This window comes from Diadema setosum, chromosome 21 (genome assembly GCF_964275005.1).
Source record: "Diadema setosum chromosome 21, eeDiaSeto1, whole genome shotgun sequence".
Lineage (NCBI taxonomy): Eukaryota > Metazoa > Echinodermata > Echinoidea > Diadematoida > Diadematidae > Diadema > Diadema setosum.
This window is the reverse complement of record NC_092705.1, coordinates 13,815,445-13,836,372: the sequence shown is the minus strand read 5'-3', so window position 1 is coordinate 13,836,372 and position 20,928 is coordinate 13,815,445. Positions and strand designations below refer to the sequence as shown.

Sequence of the window (20,928 nt, the reverse complement as noted above, 5' to 3'; positions counted from 1 at the left end):
TCCCCTTAGAGAAGAGTCACTGTAGTTCAAGTTTAAGCTCAAGTGTTAACATTTTTATGCATGCAAGAGCACAAAAACACACACACATACATGCACGCAAACGCACACACACATGTACAGTGCGTATAAAAAAACGCAACAAGATTTGATTTCGAATTTGTGAAGATTGTGTTAACTTTACACCAAAGTGAGTAGCAACATCTTAAAGCCACATATCTCCTCTTTCCAATGATATCTTATTTATTCATACACGGCCATGGATGGCTGAGTAATCATTCTTTTTGGACAATGGGTCAAATTGGACTTGGGACCAAGTTTAGACACTGCAAGAATCAATACACCTTATTAGAAATTAACTTAACAAATGAAATAATAAAATTGATAATCGCAACTTACCATTGTCTTCTTTCGGATATATCTCTTTTTAACATTACATCCCATGCCCCTCAACATGGCCACCATTCCTTTCCACACAGAGATTAGCTCTTTTCTCCATCTCAAGCACAGCCCTGCGAATCACTGTGGCTTGGTGGCGTAGAGCTTCAAACTCATCAGTGATTCTTTGTCTCAGAGTTGCAATGTCAGGTGGAGGGGTAATGAACACTTTGCTCTTGAGATAACCCCAAAGAAAAAAAGTCACCACACGGAGATCGTGGTGGCCACTCCACATCATGATACAAGGCAATCACCCGATTTCCAAATACCTCAGCCATTCTGTTTCTTACTGCAACTAGTCGATGGGCTGGTGCGCCATCCTGTGCCCACCATAGGCGTCTGAACACACCCCTTTGTTGCACAGGAAAAGTTTCCATTAATTCAAGAATCACATGTTCATTTAAAAATTGTAAGTATCCATTTCCGTTCATGTTGTTTTCAACGAAGAAGGGCCCTAGGAGCAAAAATGGAGCATCCAGATCGTATGTCTCACCTGTCTGAACATTCAAGAACAAAGAAAAAAGAAAAGAGAGAATTGAAAAGGCTTTATGCTGGTCTTTCTAATTGAAACTTGGTCCCAAGTCCAATTTGACCCATTGTCCAAAAAGAATGATTACTCAGCCATCCATGACCGTGTAAGAATATATCATTGGAAAGAGGAGACATCTCACTTTGGTGTGAAATTAACACAATCTTCACAAATTGGAAATTAAATCTTGTTGCGTTTTTTTTTTTTAATATACGCACTGTATATCGTCGTGCGCATGGCAGAATGTTGTTCAATTCAATTCAATTCAATTCATTTATTTCATTCTCATTTTCTTTCCAACAAAACATAACACGAGGTAAATTAGAAAATCCATCATAAGCATGTATACAGTACAAAGTGCGAAGGATTAACGATATCCAACAAACTAATAGAGATGAATCATGTATACATACGGGAAAATACAAAGTTATATTTTGAGGAGAAAAAAAAAAAGAGAACTGAGAGGTCCACTAAAAAGCAGTGCTTGTAGATTGTGGACCACTCAAGAATTTCTTCCAAAAATACACATACAATTACAAATACATTACACATATGCACAACAACATGGCATAACTAAACTAAGGAGATACAATCGAACGGAATGGGACAAAAACAGAATTAGTGGAAGAAAGGGAAAGGAAGAAAGAGAGAGAGAGAGAGAGAAATGAGAGAGAAGGGGGGGGGGAGAGGGAGGGAGGGGAAAGATAGAGAATGCATACACGCTGAACAAGAGAAACGGAAGAGAGAATTGATGAGGTGCTTCGAACAGGTGGTGACTGCACGCAGCTGTGTAGATTATGCAAATAACATGCCGTATTTCATTGCCTAGTTAACACTATGGCTCTCCCACAGCCTGACGACAATCTTTCATGCGCAGGGAAGCGCTGTAACGACAATCTGCCATGCGCACGACTATAGAGCTCCAAAGTATTTTTTGTTTAGTTTGTCATTTAATAATGTCTCTGTGATATCTGTCGTACAGAGAGGAGTACATCCAGCAAAAGGCCATGTTCTACCTCGCCGTGGATCAATTCGATGCCTTCTGCCAAGGGTTCGACATGATCGAAAGACCGCCGATACTTTCGATGTTCCAACCAGACGAGTTCCGGGACGTCATTCTTGGGGAAAAATTCGATTGGGAATCACTGGAAAATGTAAAACAATGAAGAATTTCCGTAAAGGAGAAATTATTATTATTTATTTTCAGGGGTAGATTTCCTCTTTAACAAACGCATCTAAGAAACGCCTAAATCATACTTGTCTCATGATCGTGTTTGAATAGTGACATTCAATAGTGAAAAGCGTTAACGTATACCCGATATCATTGTCATTATCTTTATTTAAATCATTGTTATCATATCATGCACATTATGCATATACAGTTTATAGAATGAAAGAAAAAATAACATTAAAAATCGAAATGTCACTTCTGCAAATTACAATAATGGATTATGCTGTCTGTTTGTTTTAAAGTTGACAGAATATTGTCCATATATAGTCCATGGGCCAGGCCAGATATTGGTACCACCTGAGGTGGCAAAACCTTTTTGGTGTCATTTTGTTTGTCGGGCATAGATATGTTTATCAAGCTATGATAGCATTTCCAAAATGAGTAGCTTAGTCATAATAAATGAATTTTTAACCAATCTGGTCTCGTTTTTATATCCCTATACTTCTGAATCGAGACTAACTGCTATACAAAGAAGAGTACTGTCTTTTGTATGTTCACAGGTGTTCTGTTGTAAATGCGGTGCACTTAGTCTTTATTCAAGGCAGCGAAGGGAATTTCCAAAGGTTATGATGTCCACAGCGCTTAGTCTTTATTCAAGACGGCGAAGGGAATATCCAAAGCTTATGATACAGTGTATATCGCATCATCTGAAACAACAACAACAAAAAAGCAATTCCTCGTGAATTTTACCGTATTTTTCAATTATTTATCATTTTCTGGTGAAAACGCTACGCTGAAAACGTTAATACCACGCCAATGTCGCTTTATTTCCATCCAACAATGAAAGATAATGCAAAAACAATGTACCGGTGCACTAAAATACATTACAATAAATAGTATGGTAAATGAACAGAGTGATTTTTGTTCAAAACTGATATATTTGTTGAGAGGGTAGTATAAAACACAGTATAGATAATCCCTTTTATTAGGAACTTTAGATATGATAACGGTACATTGTTCTAGATAAAGACAAGCGCACCGCGTGACAGCTGTGGACATCATAACCCTTTGGATATTCCCTTCGCTGCCTTGAATAAAGACTAAGCGCACCGCGTTTACAAGAGAACACCTGTGGACATCACAGTGGACATACAGAAGACAGTGCTCTTCTTTGTATAGCGGTTAGGTTCGATTCAGAAGTATAGGGATATAAAAACGAGACCAAATTGGTTAAAATTCATTTATTATGACTAAGCTACTCATTTGGAAATGCTATCATAGCTTGATAAGCATTTAGGTATCTATGCCCGACAAACAAAATGACACCAAAAAGGTTTTGCCACCTCAGGTGGTACCAATAACCAATTTTTCGGGTCTTGGCCCATGGACTAATATAGGCCATGAAGGCATGTGGCACATAAAAAAAAAAAATACTGAATCATCATATTACAAATAGTACCACTAAAAGTAGATGCTTTTATGCATGCATAAGCACCTTATACTGATAATGCTGATAAGAAATTTGTCGGTGATGTACAGATACTGTAGCAGCCGAGTCGTTTGTAACGTTTTCAGAGTACCAATGTGTATTTACTTCAGCCGTAGACAGAAAGACAGAATAAATCACATACGATATACAAGGCATGAGAGTGCTGATGGGATACCTGTCAGTTTAATTGCATTTCAAACATTGAAATCTCACGAAAATTTGATCAAAATCGAATGGAATTTAGGAAACTTATGATAAATAATAACAGATTGACATGAAGATAGTGATGGTAGTTTTTGTCCAAGCCTTATTGAAATGATTAGATTTGTTTGTGACGTCCTTTTACCATCTTACTGAAATTTGTCATTTAATATTTTGCGATTCGAGTTTTCCTTGCTGTATGTGTTCTGCCAACCTTTGTACCTTTTCTATATTTTCTGTAATTTTGTGCATCATGGTGTTCTTCGAATTTTGATATACCCGAAAGGGTGTATCCAGAGAAAATGAATACACAAATAGATAAGGAATAAATGAACTACCGTAGAAAGCAAAATACATAAGTGAATTCAAGCCAAAACATAGTTCTGGTACGCCTGCAAAATGTGTCAAATTTCGCTCCCAAATGAGCACGCATGCCTAAGAAATGTGTGGAATAACGCTGTAATAAGCAGATATTCGATTGGTAACGACTAAAATGCGAAATATTAACCAACAAGGTTCGCAGTCTCAGAACTTACCCGATCGGGGTCAGGCTAAACTCGGACTCGGGGACAACTCGGCCTCGCTTTGACGGCGGGGCCGAGTTGTCCTTCTGGATTGTACTGTGGGAGCGGCCTGTAGCGCTTCGCGTTCTATGGCCAGAGCCTTCTGGCTAGTCGCAGTTATGGTCCGAGCAAAGAGGCTCTGAACCTCTTTGGGTCCGAGTTGATACAACGCGCGCATCAAAGAACCTCTGGCGCGCCTATGTCGCCTATCAAAGATAGTAGATAACAAGATACGAAGGCGCGCGATAAAAATGGACACAAAATGGCTACCCTACATGACGATACAAAAGAGAGCTAAGTACAAACTCAGTACACCTAGGAACATCATTCATTTCAAAAGGTAGTGGTATTTTTATTATCGTAAAAAGATTTAAAGATTATAGTCGTAGCTTTTTTTCGATTGAGGGGATTATTCTGAAGAACGAGATTTTAAATTAATAAGGATTGTTTCGTGGAGGTAAAAATTTGGCAATAACATGATTTATAAAATGAGTTCAAGAATGTAGCCAATAGGAAGCGCTGAAATGAGTCACGTGTGCCTTGGTTATTTTAGTCCCATTGCACTGCGTGTTAAATCCTATTGCCGGTCGTCTGTGTGCGCGGTGGCTCGTATCCACGCGCTGTCAATCCTGTAAACAACTTCTAGTTCGGGCTGCCGGCCGGCCGGCCTTTCTTGTGCATAATATATGTGTGGCGTACGTATACTTTTATACGTACAGTACTTAATGTGCGGGATTTCCGAGTGCGACGAAAGGGACGAACATCTTCGGACATCTTGATCCACAAAGGTACGTGAAAAAGGCCGTTAGTTTTCGACCCATTTTATAAAACAAATGATGCACAGGATTATTTCGTGGCGTTAGTGGAGATGCAGCTCACTCTCGGGTATTTACAATGTAGTGCAACATGCACTCGGCTTCGCCTCTTGCATGTTTCACAATTGTAAATACCCTCGAGTACGCTACATCTCCACTAACGCACTCTATCCTGTGCATCATTTGTATACTCACAATCAAAGACGCTTGATAAACAACAACAACATCTTCAAAGACAGCGCGTCTCAGGCAAATACACACATCACCTGAGACGCGCTGTTCCTGAAGCCGCTGCTGCTGCTGTTTATCAAGCGTCAAGGCAGCGCGTCTCAGTTGATGTGCGTATACGCTTGAGGACCGCGCGCTGTCCATTTGTTTTGTACAGGATTAGCGCGCACTTTCGTGTCTTATTAGTTAAGCGTCTTTGGTTGCATATTCATCACCTAGGTATAGAATATGCAATCACGAACTGCCGGTAGATGGTCTGAAATAGGGCCGAGTTTTCCCTGAGACCGAGTTAGTCTGGATCCTTCTGGAATAAAAGTCGGTATACCGACTCTTATTTTTGATCTCGAAATACTCCAAAACAACTTATCATCACGGCATATCGCGTCAACTAGGTAAGTTTCTGGGTAGATTCTTTCGATATATTGCAAGCAAATATGAAATGGTGCCAGACGGGTTCTCAAACCCTTACGGAAACTATGTTTTCACTTTAATGAATATGTGAAAAGAAAAATGAACAAAATGAATAAATGAATAGACAAAACACACTGATTAATCGAGTAATCAATTGATTACTCAATTGATTGATTAATTAATCAATGTGCTTGCTGGTGTTTAACGTTCTTAATTCTCACCCACCTGTTCAATGCCATGCAGAGCACCCAATACGAGCTTCCATATCACGTGCAACATCCAGTGATCAGAAGATTCTGGAATGTCTTCCACCAGCTTGACGAAGATGACAAACGGCGGTACTTGAGTATGTCTTGTCCTTGACCTTCACTTCCCCTTCCCAACTGACTTTAAAGTCATTTGTCAATATGCTTCTACATTGCACTGTTAGGTCTATGACATTAATTATTGCAATCATTGACATAGTAGGATTGTCCTTTATCGACGTTGATAAACACGGATTATTCGGTGTCTCAGTAGTAGCCATAATAATAATAATTAAAAAAAAAAAAACCATGGGCAATCTGTGAATTAGTAAAATAGGATCCGTAGCATATCTGTTTATCTATTCACATACTCGATAAAGATCGTTCATCTTCAAGTCACGACCTGTAGATCGACTATCCAGATAAATCAAAAATGAGGCAGATGACAAGAGGTTTTTTTTGTTTTTGTTTTTGTTTTTTGTTTTTTTCCAGCAGCTCCTGCCGAATAATGAACTTATCACATTACCATAATCTGAATGGATCAGATCCTTTTGGTAATTGGGGTCACCCCACGAACTTGACACCCATAAGTCATACGGCCAACGAGCTAGATATGGGAAAAGGGCCATGAGTCATACATCCACGAGTCATACAGTCCATGAACTAGACACCAAGTAAAACAGACCCATGACCAGCTCTAGTGAAACAGGCCCGAGAAATAGACACTATGCAAATAAGTCCTGCCCACGAGCTGAACACTAAGAAAAATTGTTAATAAAAGGCCCATGAGTACGATACTACATTCATGAAGCCCCGTCATGTAATGTCGAACTTTTTGCGTAGTGTCGAGCTCATGGGCCCTAGTTGCCTTATAGTGTCTAGATCGTACGTAGACCGTATAGCTCATAGGAGTATTTAAGTTGATGTCGAAATCGTGGACATTGTTCACTTCGTGTCTAGCATTTTTGCTGTTTGACTCGTGGGTGTTGAGCTCGTGACGTGCACCTTCTATTTCACTTTCCAGTGCCACATCATAATAAGTATGGATAAAGAAACAAAATAAAATTATAACAACAGTCGTGACAGTAATGATAATATGGTTTTATTTCCCGGAATTTCTTTTCCTTGTGATCACTGCTTCTTATCCGGAAAATCTTGCCACTGTTGTTACCACTGCATCACCCTTGAACCCATCAGGGAAGATGGTCATTGTTGGTAGACATCTTGCTGGACAGCCGTCTAGGATGCAAGGATCATGTTTGAAAGTCCTCTTCCACGTTTGTTCCTCTTGTAGAATTCCTGACGGGATCCGACCACGTACCAGTTGGTGGCTTCGAGTCACTGAAATTCACCATCAAGTGGATGAACGCTCCCGAGCGACGCGGGGACCCACCGGAAAGAGTATGCCCAGAGGTCATGACTTGTCCGGGTTACATCTCCATGGATCTTCCGGAGTATGAGTCAGAGGCTGACACAAGGTCTCGTCTTCTAAAAGCAACCGAGATGTGCTCCACCTTCCACCGCGAAAGGCCTCAGTGACATTCTCAAAGCAGACTTGATGAGAACGTGACAGAATTACTTTAGTGTTGATGTGCTGTAGCTCACAATGATATGAAAGGAAGTAAAAAAACATCTTCAAGTGAGGCAATTTCACGAACGGTTCAGTAATTCACAGTAGTTCAAGGAACTATGACAACTTCTAGACTCAGTGATACAATGATCAAGCCGGGGAGATCATTTCAGTGGTCCGATATCTGTCTGATTAGAATGAATCTGCTGCAAAGTATTCATCATTTCTCCAAGCCAATTCGTGGAAAGAGTTCAAATCTGCAGGATATTCAAATAGATGACATTGTTATTGAAGGCTGACTTACGTTTGAAATCAGTTGATTGTGCACAGGATTTAAATTGGGTTAAATGATAAATGTGTCGTGTTAGTCTGTTCTATATAGTATTATGCACAAATCTAGATCCAGTGAGGCTGTTTTTAGTCTATTCATCTGCTGATAATATGAGGTTATACCGAGTTCCGTGGCTGAAATAAGATACTCAGTACTAGGAGACTTCAGGAGACAATTAAACTCGTGACGACACTTGCCATAAATCTTATAACAATTTCAGAAAAAAGAAGCAAGCACGTGTATCTGAAGGCAAGGATCTAAAGGCAACTGCACTTAATGTTCATTTTATTAAGGTTTATCTGAAAATATAACAGGACAATATTATTCTGTTGTCAGCACTGCAGTCGCTGATTGCGAATTAGATTTTATTGTTACGTCATACGTAGTCACAACTACGTCAATTGAAGAGGGTATGCAAACTTTCTTTAAGAGCGTTTATGCAGTTTTAATTATGACGGTAATCATGGTGATGAGGATGCCAATAATGATGATGAACAATAAATGCATGATGATATACACCATGGGGTATTAGGGATTGGAGAGTTCGGAGTTTAATCTTATTCTTAGATTTTTTACTGTACTCAAAACCCACATTCCAGATCTTTTTGTTCGCTTTTTAAATGCATTGAAATGTTCAGTTTAATCCACTTTTGACTTTTGTTCGGATTTTTTTTCACATTCTTTCTGCAAGTACGCTCACACCCGTAATACATACAACTTACTATAATAGAGAAGGGGGGGGGGGACTTAAGAGAAATTTTCCAAAATACTCCTATATCATTATAATTCTTGTTAATAAATTGTGTATAGATAATACATCCTCCTGCTCTATCAGTGTAGAGTTGGGTTAACAATCCTTTGGATAATGTCGAGTTAATTAAGAAGTCATATTTCTGTATTAACCCATTTTAGCTCGCATAATTGCCTCGATCATTTTTTCCCTTTCTCTTTCATGTGTTGAACTTATTTCTGATTTGAATGTGGTGGTGGATATGATGGATATTTCTGGATTTGTAGCAAATGACTTGAAAACGACCTAAATGCCGTTCTAACTTCCTTTTAATGTCATGGAGATCTAACTTTGTGTGATATTTTCGAGAAAAATAGCACTGACTTCTGATTACTGAGATTTTCAAGTTTTCCACAAGATATTTTGAATGACGTCGGTCAGTAGCAATGGAAATTGGTTTAACAATGTAATAATGCAGGCTAGGTGTGAACGAAGTTTAGCCCAATATACTATATACTGAACATACTGCTCTAAGTATATGTGTTTTACGAAACAGAGAATCTGCATGTATATAGTTATTGAAGCTCTATGACCTATAATGGTACTTTGTGAAAGTAAAACAACTTTAAAATTGGTACCAAATAGTGTCTCTAGCTGAATACCGAAAAATTAACAATCTTTAACTCTTGCCGATGTAAATAATTCATATCTATAAATCTGATCTATCTAATGTGCACTATAGTGAGCTGAAATATGTCCAGACAATAATCTGCTGTAGCTTTGCTTTTGATAATGCGTCACTACATTTAAAATTGCAGTTCCTCTTCTCCTATTCCCCTCTATTTTCATTATCTTTATTTATGCGGTTTTTTATGATTCACAGGACCGGAAAAAAGATGTCACTTGGCTTTTCACAATACATCACAACATTTTATTTACTTCTCTTTGTAGCGAATAGATATAGATCCAATAAACGGTCCTGTACTGAAATAACGGGAACACTTTCAGAGAGGACAGGTGGAGTCGATTATCTCCTCACCTCGTACGTCGTATCAGTGGCTCCCGGAGAATCTATCTGTATATACCGTATGTCCCAAAAAACAAAAATACAACGGTACCCTCCGCAACGATAACTGTAAAGATAGCGAATCAACCCAAATACAATTTCAGGGTATGAAACCATAACTCACTGTCCACATCTTACAGAAAACCCCATTCGATTCGGTTTAGTGGTCAAAGAGAAATGAGGAATTTTGTAGAGCGTGTCAGGAATTTCTTCCCTCAAAGTTCTGTCTATTATGTTCACACATTAATATGTAGCTCCAAGAGCATCCAAGTGCTAAGCTTGGAAGAATCAGACTCATGACATGTTTTACAACAATCCACATTTCTCTGTGACCGCTTAACCAAACTGAATGGGGTTTTCTGCGAAATAGAGCTAAGATGTTATATTTTAAGACACTGAAGCAGTATTTAGACGGTTTAATCATATCGGGTGTTATCAATGCGAAAATCTGATTGTAATTTTTTTTTTTTTTTTGGGGGGGGGGGACATACTGTATAGACCCATTCTTCATGTTAATTACGTAATATTGGGAAGAAAAAAAATGGATCAAAGTAAAACCGAAACGGAGAATTGTGTCCTCTGATTTCATGTCATCTCTAAAGTAGCTATCTATCTTCTGTTGTAGTTACAATTGAGAAAGTGGAAACATCATCGCCATGTAGCGACAACACTAACAAGTGACACAGTGATATGTAGACTGTATGAGTGACCGATGAAGATGAAATGGAAAATGATTTCGATGGATGGGGAAGATCCAATTCACCCGTTGCCTTATTTTATACTATATGCCACATACACATGCGTATGCTTCCCTCTATACGTGTGATATGTAGGAACAACAATATAATCATTGCTTTATTTCATTTTTTCTGTTGGTCTTCCATGCAAATATTGAATATGCAGATACAAATATGCATGCGCTTCCGTCTTGTGTAACGTGTAGGAAGCCTATGGAAATGAGTTTCTTTTCATATTTTCCAATCCAAGTCGTACTAATTTTAACAGTTATGTATAAAGCAACACGAAATGAGTCTAAGAAATGAACAATACTCAATAATGATCGAGAAGATTGATAGCTTCAATCGCACTAGCAAGATACGATAGGTCTTCGGAGGGATTCAGAGCAAGATACAAACTGGATGGTAGATGTATTCTTCAGACTGTATTTCATTTTTTAGCGTAATAGCACCTCTTTCATACGGCCTTTTCTTCTTGTCTTTCGGGCAAATCTTCCATTGTTTGTTATAAAAACGGAACGTATATAAAGCTTCCCTCCAGCTGTATGACCATAAATTCTGAGCTACTTTCCAGTCCGACATTAAAATATGGAAATTGAAAAAAAATAGGATTTTTCTTGCATATCATGTATTGTTCTTTCTAATTCTTTTTTTTTTTTTTGGTGAGACTTCATTCTGTCACATTACCTTGATGTTATATTATGAAAATAAAATCAAGCAATTACCATCTTTATACCAGAATCTCCTATGCCAATTCATTAAGTCAGTGTAATTTGCACAAACGATGATGTGTTAATCATCGTGCAAGTTTAGGTTCTTGTCATGCACAGAGTCTTTTTTTTATGTGTGTGTGTGTAACGCTGAAAATTATTCTATAATTATGAAGATGTCGTTGTGTATTACTTCGTAGGAGACTGTCATGAAACAATAGTATTTTACGTACATTTCCGCCGTAGAGGCAGTGTCAACAAACTTCGTGTCAACGATCTTCGTGTCAACAAACTTTGCAATCGAGAATCCAAAGCCCTCATTCGGTATCTCGAACCAATCACATTTCATCGCTATCGATTTCCGATAGATCGCCTCTTAAAGAAACTCGAAGGTTTGTAATGAGTATTTGTCATTTTCCTGAATTTGATCAGGAAAATATATCCACACGATATGAATCGTGTGGATTTAAATAAATACAATTTTCCTGAATTTGATCAGCATTTATTTTCTTTTTGTGTGGATTTAAATAAATAAAATTTTCCTGAATTTGATCAGACTTTATTTTCTGTTTGTTATGTAGTGGGGAAAATACCGACTTGTTCATACAATATAAATCGTTTTCTCTTTTTATTTGCCCGCTAATATGTCGACATCTTAATGTTTAATTATTGTATCATCTGATGCCTCCCGGGATGCCTCAAAAAGAGATACGAAGAGTTTGTTTGCAAAAACCGATAAGTACATTTTTGAAGATTTTGAAGTATGGTCTCTGTCATAAAGTACAAAATAATACCTTTTAAGTGATATATTGGTCACTACATATAAAGGTACATTTTTTAAGTTATGGTCAAAAGAAGCAAAAATTTTCTTATTATTCTCTTTATTTTTCTTGACCTTTGATCGCAAATATCTCTATTTGGCAAATATGGACTTATCTTATCGGTTTTTGCAAACAAACTCTTCTGATTTACACAGACACATGCGTGCATTTCGCGCACTCACACGCAAACATGTAGAGACTTCCACATGCTCTAAGTCATCAACACTCTTCAGTACTTACGACTTCTGAACTCTGACTTCAATTCGCTGATAGCTTCTTACGTCTGTGTGAAATGTGTGGATTTAAATAGGGCAAAGAGACGACTACACGAGGAAATATTGAGAAGACATAAACGTCATCTGGTTGATTTGAAGAAGCATCAACATTTGAGCGTACCACAATTACATTCACTTTCGTATCTTTGTAGCATTTACAAAACAAACATTCAAAAAATGTACCATAAATGGCTCTTTCAATTTTAATTGAGGAGCCATCTATGATGCATTTTTGAAGTTGTGTACTTAAATACTGCAAAGTTACGAAAGTGAGCGTAACTGTATATATTACATTATCTTACACTAACTTATATGAAGCGAAGCAAAAAGATAGTGGAAGGGTGATGAGGAGGAAGAAGACGACTCCGGCAGATAGAGATAGATGGATAAATAGATAGAGGGGAGGGGAGAAGAAGAAAAGGAAAGTGGAGAAAAATAGAGACGTTTTGCTTGTAATCGACGAGGGTATACAAAAGGCTTGTATATGATGTAGATGTCTGAAGATAGTGATAGATATCAAAATAAAGGTATGATATTGAGGAGGGAAACAGAGAAATGAATGAGAAGAAAAGATTAAAGAGAAAGAAATATTTACACGCATACACAAGTACACACACACACGCACGCACACACACACACACACACACCCAAAACCTTCAAAGTTTTTATACGCTCCCTCATTTAGACACAAACATACACTCACTTCAATCTTTTTGAAAACTATAGTCATTTTATTTAACACACACACACATGTGCATGTTATACGCACATCACATCAACACGATTTTGACTCGGTACAGTTAGAAATTTTCCTCCAATGCTATGCTTCTCTGACATTCATATTGATTATTATATTGTTATATATATCCCTTGCATGTCTATGTATATATCCTATAACTGTGTTCTGTATGTATGCACTTGGTATGTACCGTTGTGTTTTGTGTATACATGCAAACAAAACAAATTTCTAGAAATGGAAAATAAAATCAAATTGAAGGACAGCTTGCCAGCAGAGCTGAAGAGGATAGAACTAATTTGGCAGAGGGAGAAGAAGTGTCAGTGAGGAAAAAAAAACACAGGATGGATATATCGGAGAGTATGGATAGTAGGGTAAGGTAGAGAAAAAGGAGAGAAAATGATAGAAAAAGAGAGCGAAAGAAGGGAGAAAGACTGCTAGCATGCATTATACGTGCGATATATGCATGGTAAAACACACACACACACACACACACACACACACACACACACATTAGGCCAAGAAAGCAACATGAAGACATCGATACATACAAGAATAAGTGGAAATAATGTTTTGGTGACGATTGCGCCTTACATCAATAAAGAAAGTGCGATACAGGAAAATTTGGAGGGTATCATTGTTTATTGCCATCTGATACTCTTTCGGCAACGATTTACAATCACGTCTACATCACTAGAAGTCAAATGGTTACTTTGCAGAATTTTAAACATGCTTCGTAATCTGCAACTTGACTACTTCCTTTTGACTCAAAATTGAAATTGTGTCTTGCCTAACTTGGGGTAAAATCTGAAGGATCAAATTCCAAAAAAGTGAATTATACTTGGTGAGCATTGACTAAAAGTTAACGGCTTTGTATAGGGTTTCGATTGGATGTCACACCAGCAGCGGTTAATACAGAAATTACAATCGTTCATGAAGTTTCAATCCTCATTGAATTATACACATTAATATCTCAGAGACATTTAGTGTTTATCTCGATACTTTGTATCACATTACAGCACTTTACACAACATCTAATGGCAATACTTGCCGTTTGGTTTTGGACAATTTACGCCATTAGCTTACGGAGTATGTCCCGAACTCTCATTTCGTCCTTCCGTTTTTCGAAGGATTCCTCCCCAAGCTCGGTGTCGTTCGGCGACGCTTCGTCATCTTCGGAATTATCGTCAATAGCATCGGTGACCTTCGGCTCTTCGTCTTCTCGCGAAGCTGTCGTATCGACGTGGAGCAATTCCATTGGTGCTGTGGTGTCAACGTCGTCAACCCGCGCCGTTCGGCCGAATCTATCGGGAGTCATCGTCGCACGAATCGAGTCGGTTTGGATGACTGGCTCAACATTCGTCGTCGTGTCAGGTATCGATATCTTCTCTGGGTCGGCCAAGTTGCCTGTGAGGCCGATGCTATTTTCGTCTAGAGGAGCCGATCGATTGCCTATGGCAGCTTCGAGTTTATCTACAATGTTGCCGATGATGTGAACGTCGTCGGGAGTAACATCCGGAAGACAAAGGCGATAGATGAGGTAGTCGATGACGTCATACATTGTGTGGAAGGTAGACACGCCCCCTGCTTCCATCTCCATTGCATGGTTCGAGTAATGGGCGCGCACTACCTGGCAGAGCTTGTCGAGTCTCTCATTCCAGTCTCCATTCTCGCTAGATTCCGTAGATGTAACCTCAGACAGGGACGTTTGTGCTGGGGACGAGGTTGGTGATGCGCTAAGAGGGCGCATGGAACTCGTCGACACGGAACTAGCAGTAGTCTCTTGTTGGGATTCGGTGTTTGCTTGCCCAGGCGACTCCGAGTTGGTGTAGGAAGGAGCCGTCGATGACTGCTGGTTTTCCTCGGTGGCTGTTTGGTTGGAACCTTGTTCTTTGGCACTGGTTTGGCCTTCCGGAGCAGAAGTTGTCAAGATTGATCCACTTGGTGTCTCGGTGTTGCCGTTGATCAGGGATTCACCTGTTTCGTTAGAAGAGGTCGTTGCATTACCTGCCGTAGCGGTTGCCATGGTGTTCTCGGGCGAGTGTGGTTTGACAGTTTCTGCATTCGAAGTGGTCGAAGATGGTTGCAGGGTGCCCTCCGCATTAGTAGGGTTTGGATTAAGAGTTGTTTCAGCATACACAGACGAAGTGGCAGATGCATTTGTAGGAGGCGTCTGGTTGCCAATTTCAGAGGCAATATACTCCAGGATGCTTGCTATGGCGCGGAGATTGCGAATTGAAATGTCGGGGAGGCAGAGTCTGTAGATAAGGTACTCCACGACATCCTGCCGAGTGCGGATTGCGTAGACGTCGGTGACGCGAAACGAAACAGACCCATGCTCTCTGAGAGCGAGACAGAGAGGATAGATGCGAGTTCGCCACTCGACGGCGACCCTGTCTTTCCAAGATTCAAAGGAAGTGACCGACAACGGAGTTACCGCTGTCGACATCGAGTCCCGGCCAGGCGTGGTAGCTTCAAACTCTGGCCACTCTAAAGCGTCCAAAACGGTTGTCGACTTGGTAGACGAAAGTAACTGTACCGACGTCGTCACTAGTCTGGAGATTTCATCGACGACGTTCGAGGTAGTGGCAGATGTCGGGCCAGCGTCATCCACGGTAGGTGCACTGCGCGTGAAAAGCTTGCCTGCGGCATCGCGAATTTCGAGTCGCTTCCTGTCGTCTTCCATTCCAAGCAAGTCCAGGATTCTTTTTGCCACCATGTCGTCATCATATAGCTCGGTCTGGAGTGAGAATTGAAAAGAAAATAAATACAAATTGCGATCAATTATCACTCATCCACATTGGGATCTCTTACAAAATGAGAGTGTATTTAATCATTAAAGTGAACCCAAGTCTATTTCCCCAAACTCGGATAACGATCAGAAGAAAGCAAAGAAATAGTGATAGAGTCGCCATTCTAAGAATTTTCTTACATATGCCCATGTGTTTTATGGGTACACTGAAAACTAAAGCTGCAATCTCGTCCTCCAGCGCCCTCTATCCACAAAAGGCTGAGAAAAAAAGTCTAACACTATCTCCGCTCCCTCCCTAACCTTACCCTTTCCCGCCACAATAGACAGAGAATAGAGGTCTAAGTGTTAGGAAGCTCCTTGCCAAAGCTGCGATACACTTGGGGGAAACCAAGGTCTTGCTGCTAAAAACTGATTCATCATAAATCTGTCCATTTACAAGTCAGTAAACTATATTTCTGAGTTTGTCTGCTTTTTGTTGGGGGGGGGGGGGGGTCAAGAATGAAAATAGCGGACCTGAGGGAGTGAAATGACCAAGCCGAGTACGGTCTGAGAGGGATTATTATTTGTTATAAAAATCAATTTTTACTTTTAGTAGTTATCTTTGACATATTATGTATTATACACCTATCATAATTGAAGTACAGTCTGATTTTCTTTAAGATATCAATTGTTCTGCCCTATTCAATATATTCAATATTAAACGTTCAAACTTAGTTTCACCGTTTCTTTAGGCTGGATTTACATAGAAGTATACGATATACGGTATTCGCTATTCGTTATTCGCTATTCGCTATACGCTATTCGGGCATGGCGGGTCACATAAGGTAGCACGCGTGTCTTTCTTTTGGCGCCGTCAAGTCGACCCAGTACACCATTACCCGCAAAATCAACTCCCTATCCCATGCAGTGAGGATTTCTTCCTCCTACACAATCTTATTAACAATTTCTAAACTGAGATGACATTGGAAAGTACCATTTTTGTTACAAGAAAGCTGTAAATTGAGTAAATGAATAAAAAACTGGCCCAACTCTACCAGGGGTCATTTTGGTTAAATCAATTAAAACTGATTATTTCTAATTTGTTGAACATTGAGCAAAAAAAAAAAAAAAAGGGATTCCATCGGGATTTTAATTTGTTTAATAACATTAAATTTGATCATGATACACAACACTACGTCAGAATATCAGTCTACATGCTAATTTTTGCTATAAAAGGGCAAATCCAGACCAACATTTTCATAATTTCATAAACGAGAGATGGTATAACGCTGCACGAAAATCGAACAAGCACGATTCTCACTATACTGTTCTATACGCAGCAGTACGGCATTTTCCAATAGTGCCCTCTTATGTGACCCTGTATTAGGAAATCCTATCGTTCGATTCAAGCTATTCGCGTGCCCTCGAAAAACGTGCACCGTACACCCGATTAGTATACTCCTATGTGAACGCAGCCTTATATCAAGTTAATTAACCATCCATCCTTCTTGGATTTATTTGTGTTGCTGAATATTTCAGGTACTTTCTACAGTTACTGAACTTGAAGGAGTGTGAGAGGCGATATTTGAGTCAATGGCAGAAATGTTTTCATAGGTGGGTAAATCTTCAACACTTGAGGACACGCGTAACCGAGGTAGTGCAGGCCGGAGACCGAGCGGGTGGAGGGTGTGGGAGAGGGCATTCCTTCTGCCTCTTGCATTCATGTGATTGAAATTCAACGAACGGGTGCACTCTTGTTGAAATATTTGGGGAAAAAAACTCAATATGACAAGTATGAGACCATATTTTGTTCACTTTAGTTGCATGAAAAAGCGTCAAACCAACATTTCTGATGAAATCTGTTAAATTTGACACCTTAGCGAATCAACCGAGCGGCTGCGGTGTGGGAGGATACGTTTCTCCCACACGAGGAAGCTTTGCATATTTACAATTAAATTTCAAAGATCTGTTGTAAACTTTTAAAGGGATATTTTTGGAAGATTTTCACTCAAGACATACGATGCGTTGGCCAGTTATATAAGTTGCAGAAATAAAAGCCCTAAAAAACTAAACTTTATAATTGTTGCGTGATTTTCTCACGTATACTAATGAAATTATTTGGAAATCTAATGTCCCGAGTTTAAAGAAAATTGGAGAGGAGAGAACATTTTTGGAACAAAATCACCCCCCCCCCCCCTGCTGCGTAGGGCCATGGCCCAGATTGGGTCACACTGGCTAAAAAAACATCTCGCTCAGCCACTTAGGCCTACTCGGAATCATACTCTTACTCTCAAACTCAAACGTCAAAACGAGAGAAAACTATCTACGGGACAGTATTATCGATGCGCATGCTGTTCTTAAGGTATCACACCCGTAAATAAGGGGACCACCCGAGCCCCACCACTTTTTCGTAGCTGAGATAACTCAAATAGGACAACCTTGAAAAAACAAATATAGAAAATTAAGTCTTACAAGCCTGTCAAAAATTAACCAGGTTAACCAGTTAATGTTGGTGAATCCTCCTTCAAAATGCATCTCGTTTGAATTTAGGTACAAATTTTAAAATCAAGGATAATTTTTCAGCGTAGAATTAAATAAACAGTTGTTTTTTCTTGCAGTAGTGAAATCAGCCACATTTAACATTGTTTAAGGACCTATGAGCAGAGTTGTGGAGGAAAAACTCCTTGCAAATAAAAAAAAAAAGATGACCGGCAATAGTTTCTTTTGGGACAGTCACCCAAAACTCTTATTTACTCCAGTATTACCTCCTGCCACATTATTATGTGGGCGTGCACCTGTTTGTAATCTAAACAATAAAGGGTAAGGTGTTGTCGAGTAGCTGGGATGGCTGTCCCAAAAGGAACTATTCGGAATCTTCCACGTATTTTGCAATTTAAATTGTTTGGTGTTTCACTCTTTAGATGTGGGCCTGAGGAGAATCGTTTACAGGTGCGAGACCTAGTAATATGCTGAATCGTATAGTAACATGGAGCTCTGTTATCATCAGCTCTAGCTTCAAAAGCTGCGAGCTTCAAAGGCTTCCAAAGCGGCACAAGGAGGCAACCATATTTGGTACCAGCGTAAAGATACGGTTCTGAAGGGACATGTTGATAATCGTGTAACTAATATTACAGCTGAAATCAGTAAGTAAAACACGGATAACGTGCACCATTGACGAAATTTGATGTATGATAGCACATTATGATAGCAGCTTTCCCCATTCAAAATCTTTAAACAAGCACGTCTGTATCAATTCAAAGTCCTTCTCCTCGTCCCCAAAATTATAAGCAGAATAAGCTTCGATTCGATAGAACATTTATGTCATATAATGTACTTACATCATCAAACAGATCCTCGACTGGTCGAGCGACAGCGGGCGCCATACAGCCCGCAAGGAGAAGGAGAAGGAACGTGTGGAGCTCCATCCTGCCGTAAAACGAACCGTCACAATTTGCCCACGCGTGAAGAAACTCAAGCTGAAAGGCTTTACGAAATTGGCCTCTTGAAAAAAAGCCGAGGCTATTCGACGGGAAAAGGCTTGGCAGATACTTCGGCAAAGTTCCGGCGTAGAATTGGCAGAGCAGAGCTTAGCTCAGAAGAGCCATCCAAACTTGGCAAGGAATGAAGAGAGACTGAGCTTTGTAGTTCACCACAACGCCACAACTGACCGTCTGCAGAACCTTGCCTCAAAGTACATGTCCGCGACTCATTTGAAATAGTTATTTAACTACCAGTCAAGCTTTTAATGTCCTGTCAAAGCTCATGTTCACTCAACCGGGAATGTAAAAGCTCAGAAGCAAAGCTTCTTCTTTTCTATACATGTTTCTGGTTCAAGAATGAGGAATTTAGGTTGACGAGATATTCGTAGGTAATCGAGTGAATAACACAGGGAGACGACCGCGAGAAACAATCAACTTAGTACCATTTATCACGCCATCTCGCTAAAAGTCCTCACATTCACTGTTTTGGGGAACAGCCGGGTTTATTGTTCTCATTTCTGTTTTTTTTTTTAATTTTCAAACTCCGTGCCTGATGTCGGGTGTCAGTCCTAAGATGTCATTGACACCATCTTTTTAACATCTTTTAAAGGAACGATCACTGCTGTAATAGGTGAGGAGAAAATTTATTAGCGTTTTCACGAAACTTTCAAGTTATGTTCCACGTATGGCGATGAATGTTTGAGGCTTTAGTCAATATATTGTAGAATGTTAGTACGTACAGGTAGTTAATTGTAGATTTTATTATATCTATTGAGCATAAATCTATCGGCTTTAGATGATCCGGGGTACAGACAATAAATTACGTATTAAAACTATTACATAATGAAAACATGGAAGCAGCAAATCTGTACAGTGTTGTGATAAAAAAAAAACCACAAGTGTATTTTAAGTGTCTGACACAAAGATATCGATGAAATTATGTATCGTGAAGTAACATCATTAAGTCCTCTTTAAGATGCAAATCTTACACTGATTAAAAAAAAGAAAAAGGTTTTTCAACGAAAAATTCACATTGACAAATTTCACGATCGACAACAAATTTCACGATTGCTTAATAAGTAATCACGTTAGCAGCATAGTTGGCGACATTGGCAAGTGACATACCAAATTCGGGCCTTTGCAGTTTGATCATATCAGTCACAGAGGCCATAGATGTCACAGATTTCACCATGTTCTTTATGCCATAATCGTTCGGTCCTTGTTACGTTGTGGTACCTCCCGGGCTCTAGTTTTTGTATTATTGCCATATTATCGATGACCGGAACAATTTCAGTCTGCTAATTTCCTGTTCTTTATATACTTTGTTGTTGTAAAGGGGACAATGACATTGAAAATGTAGCGAATTACTTCAAGCAAATGAAAAATATCTTCTATCATTACCTTTGCCACTTCTCCTTCTTTCCCTTAACTTAAAGGGAAGGTAAACCCAAAGAGCAATGTGGATTGAGTGAAAGCAGCAACATTAGTAGAACACATCAGTGAAAGTTTGAGAAAAATCGGACAATCGATGCAAAAGTTATGAATTTTTAAAGTTTTGGTGTTGGAAGCGCTGGATGAGGAGACTACTAGAGGATATGACGTATGAGTGGACAACAATACAAAGAAAATATAAAGGATATTCAACAAAAATTCAC

At 39.3% G+C, this 20,928-nt stretch overlaps 2 protein-coding genes across 2 annotated transcripts in view; one reads left to right on the top strand and one right to left on the bottom strand.

Moving 5' to 3' along the window:
* Positions 1 to 7,626, top strand: part of LOC140244331 (probable E3 ubiquitin-protein ligase HERC4) — a 31,093-nt gene extending 23,467 nt beyond the window's left edge. The window contains exons 11-13 of the mRNA XM_072323973.1: positions 1,947 to 2,118; positions 6,086 to 6,188; positions 7,382 to 7,626. Coding sequence (XP_072180074.1) covers positions 1,947 to 2,118; positions 6,086 to 6,188; positions 7,382 to 7,626 — 520 coding nt within the window. The remainder of the gene's footprint in view (positions 1 to 1,946; positions 2,119 to 6,085; positions 6,189 to 7,381) is intronic.
* A 6,012-nt stretch (positions 7,627 to 13,638) lies between these two features.
* LOC140244544 (uncharacterized) lies at positions 13,639 to 19,675 on the bottom strand. Its single transcript, XM_072324170.1, has 2 exons — positions 19,133 to 19,675; positions 13,639 to 15,803 (listed from the first exon to the last, which is right to left on the bottom strand). Exons 1-2 carry the CDS (start codon positions 19,217 to 19,219, stop codon positions 14,133 to 14,135), a joined length of 1,758 nt encoding a protein of 585 aa, XP_072180271.1. The 5' UTR covers positions 19,220 to 19,675; the 3' UTR covers positions 13,639 to 14,132.
* Positions 19,676 to 20,928: the final 1,253 nt, after the last annotated feature.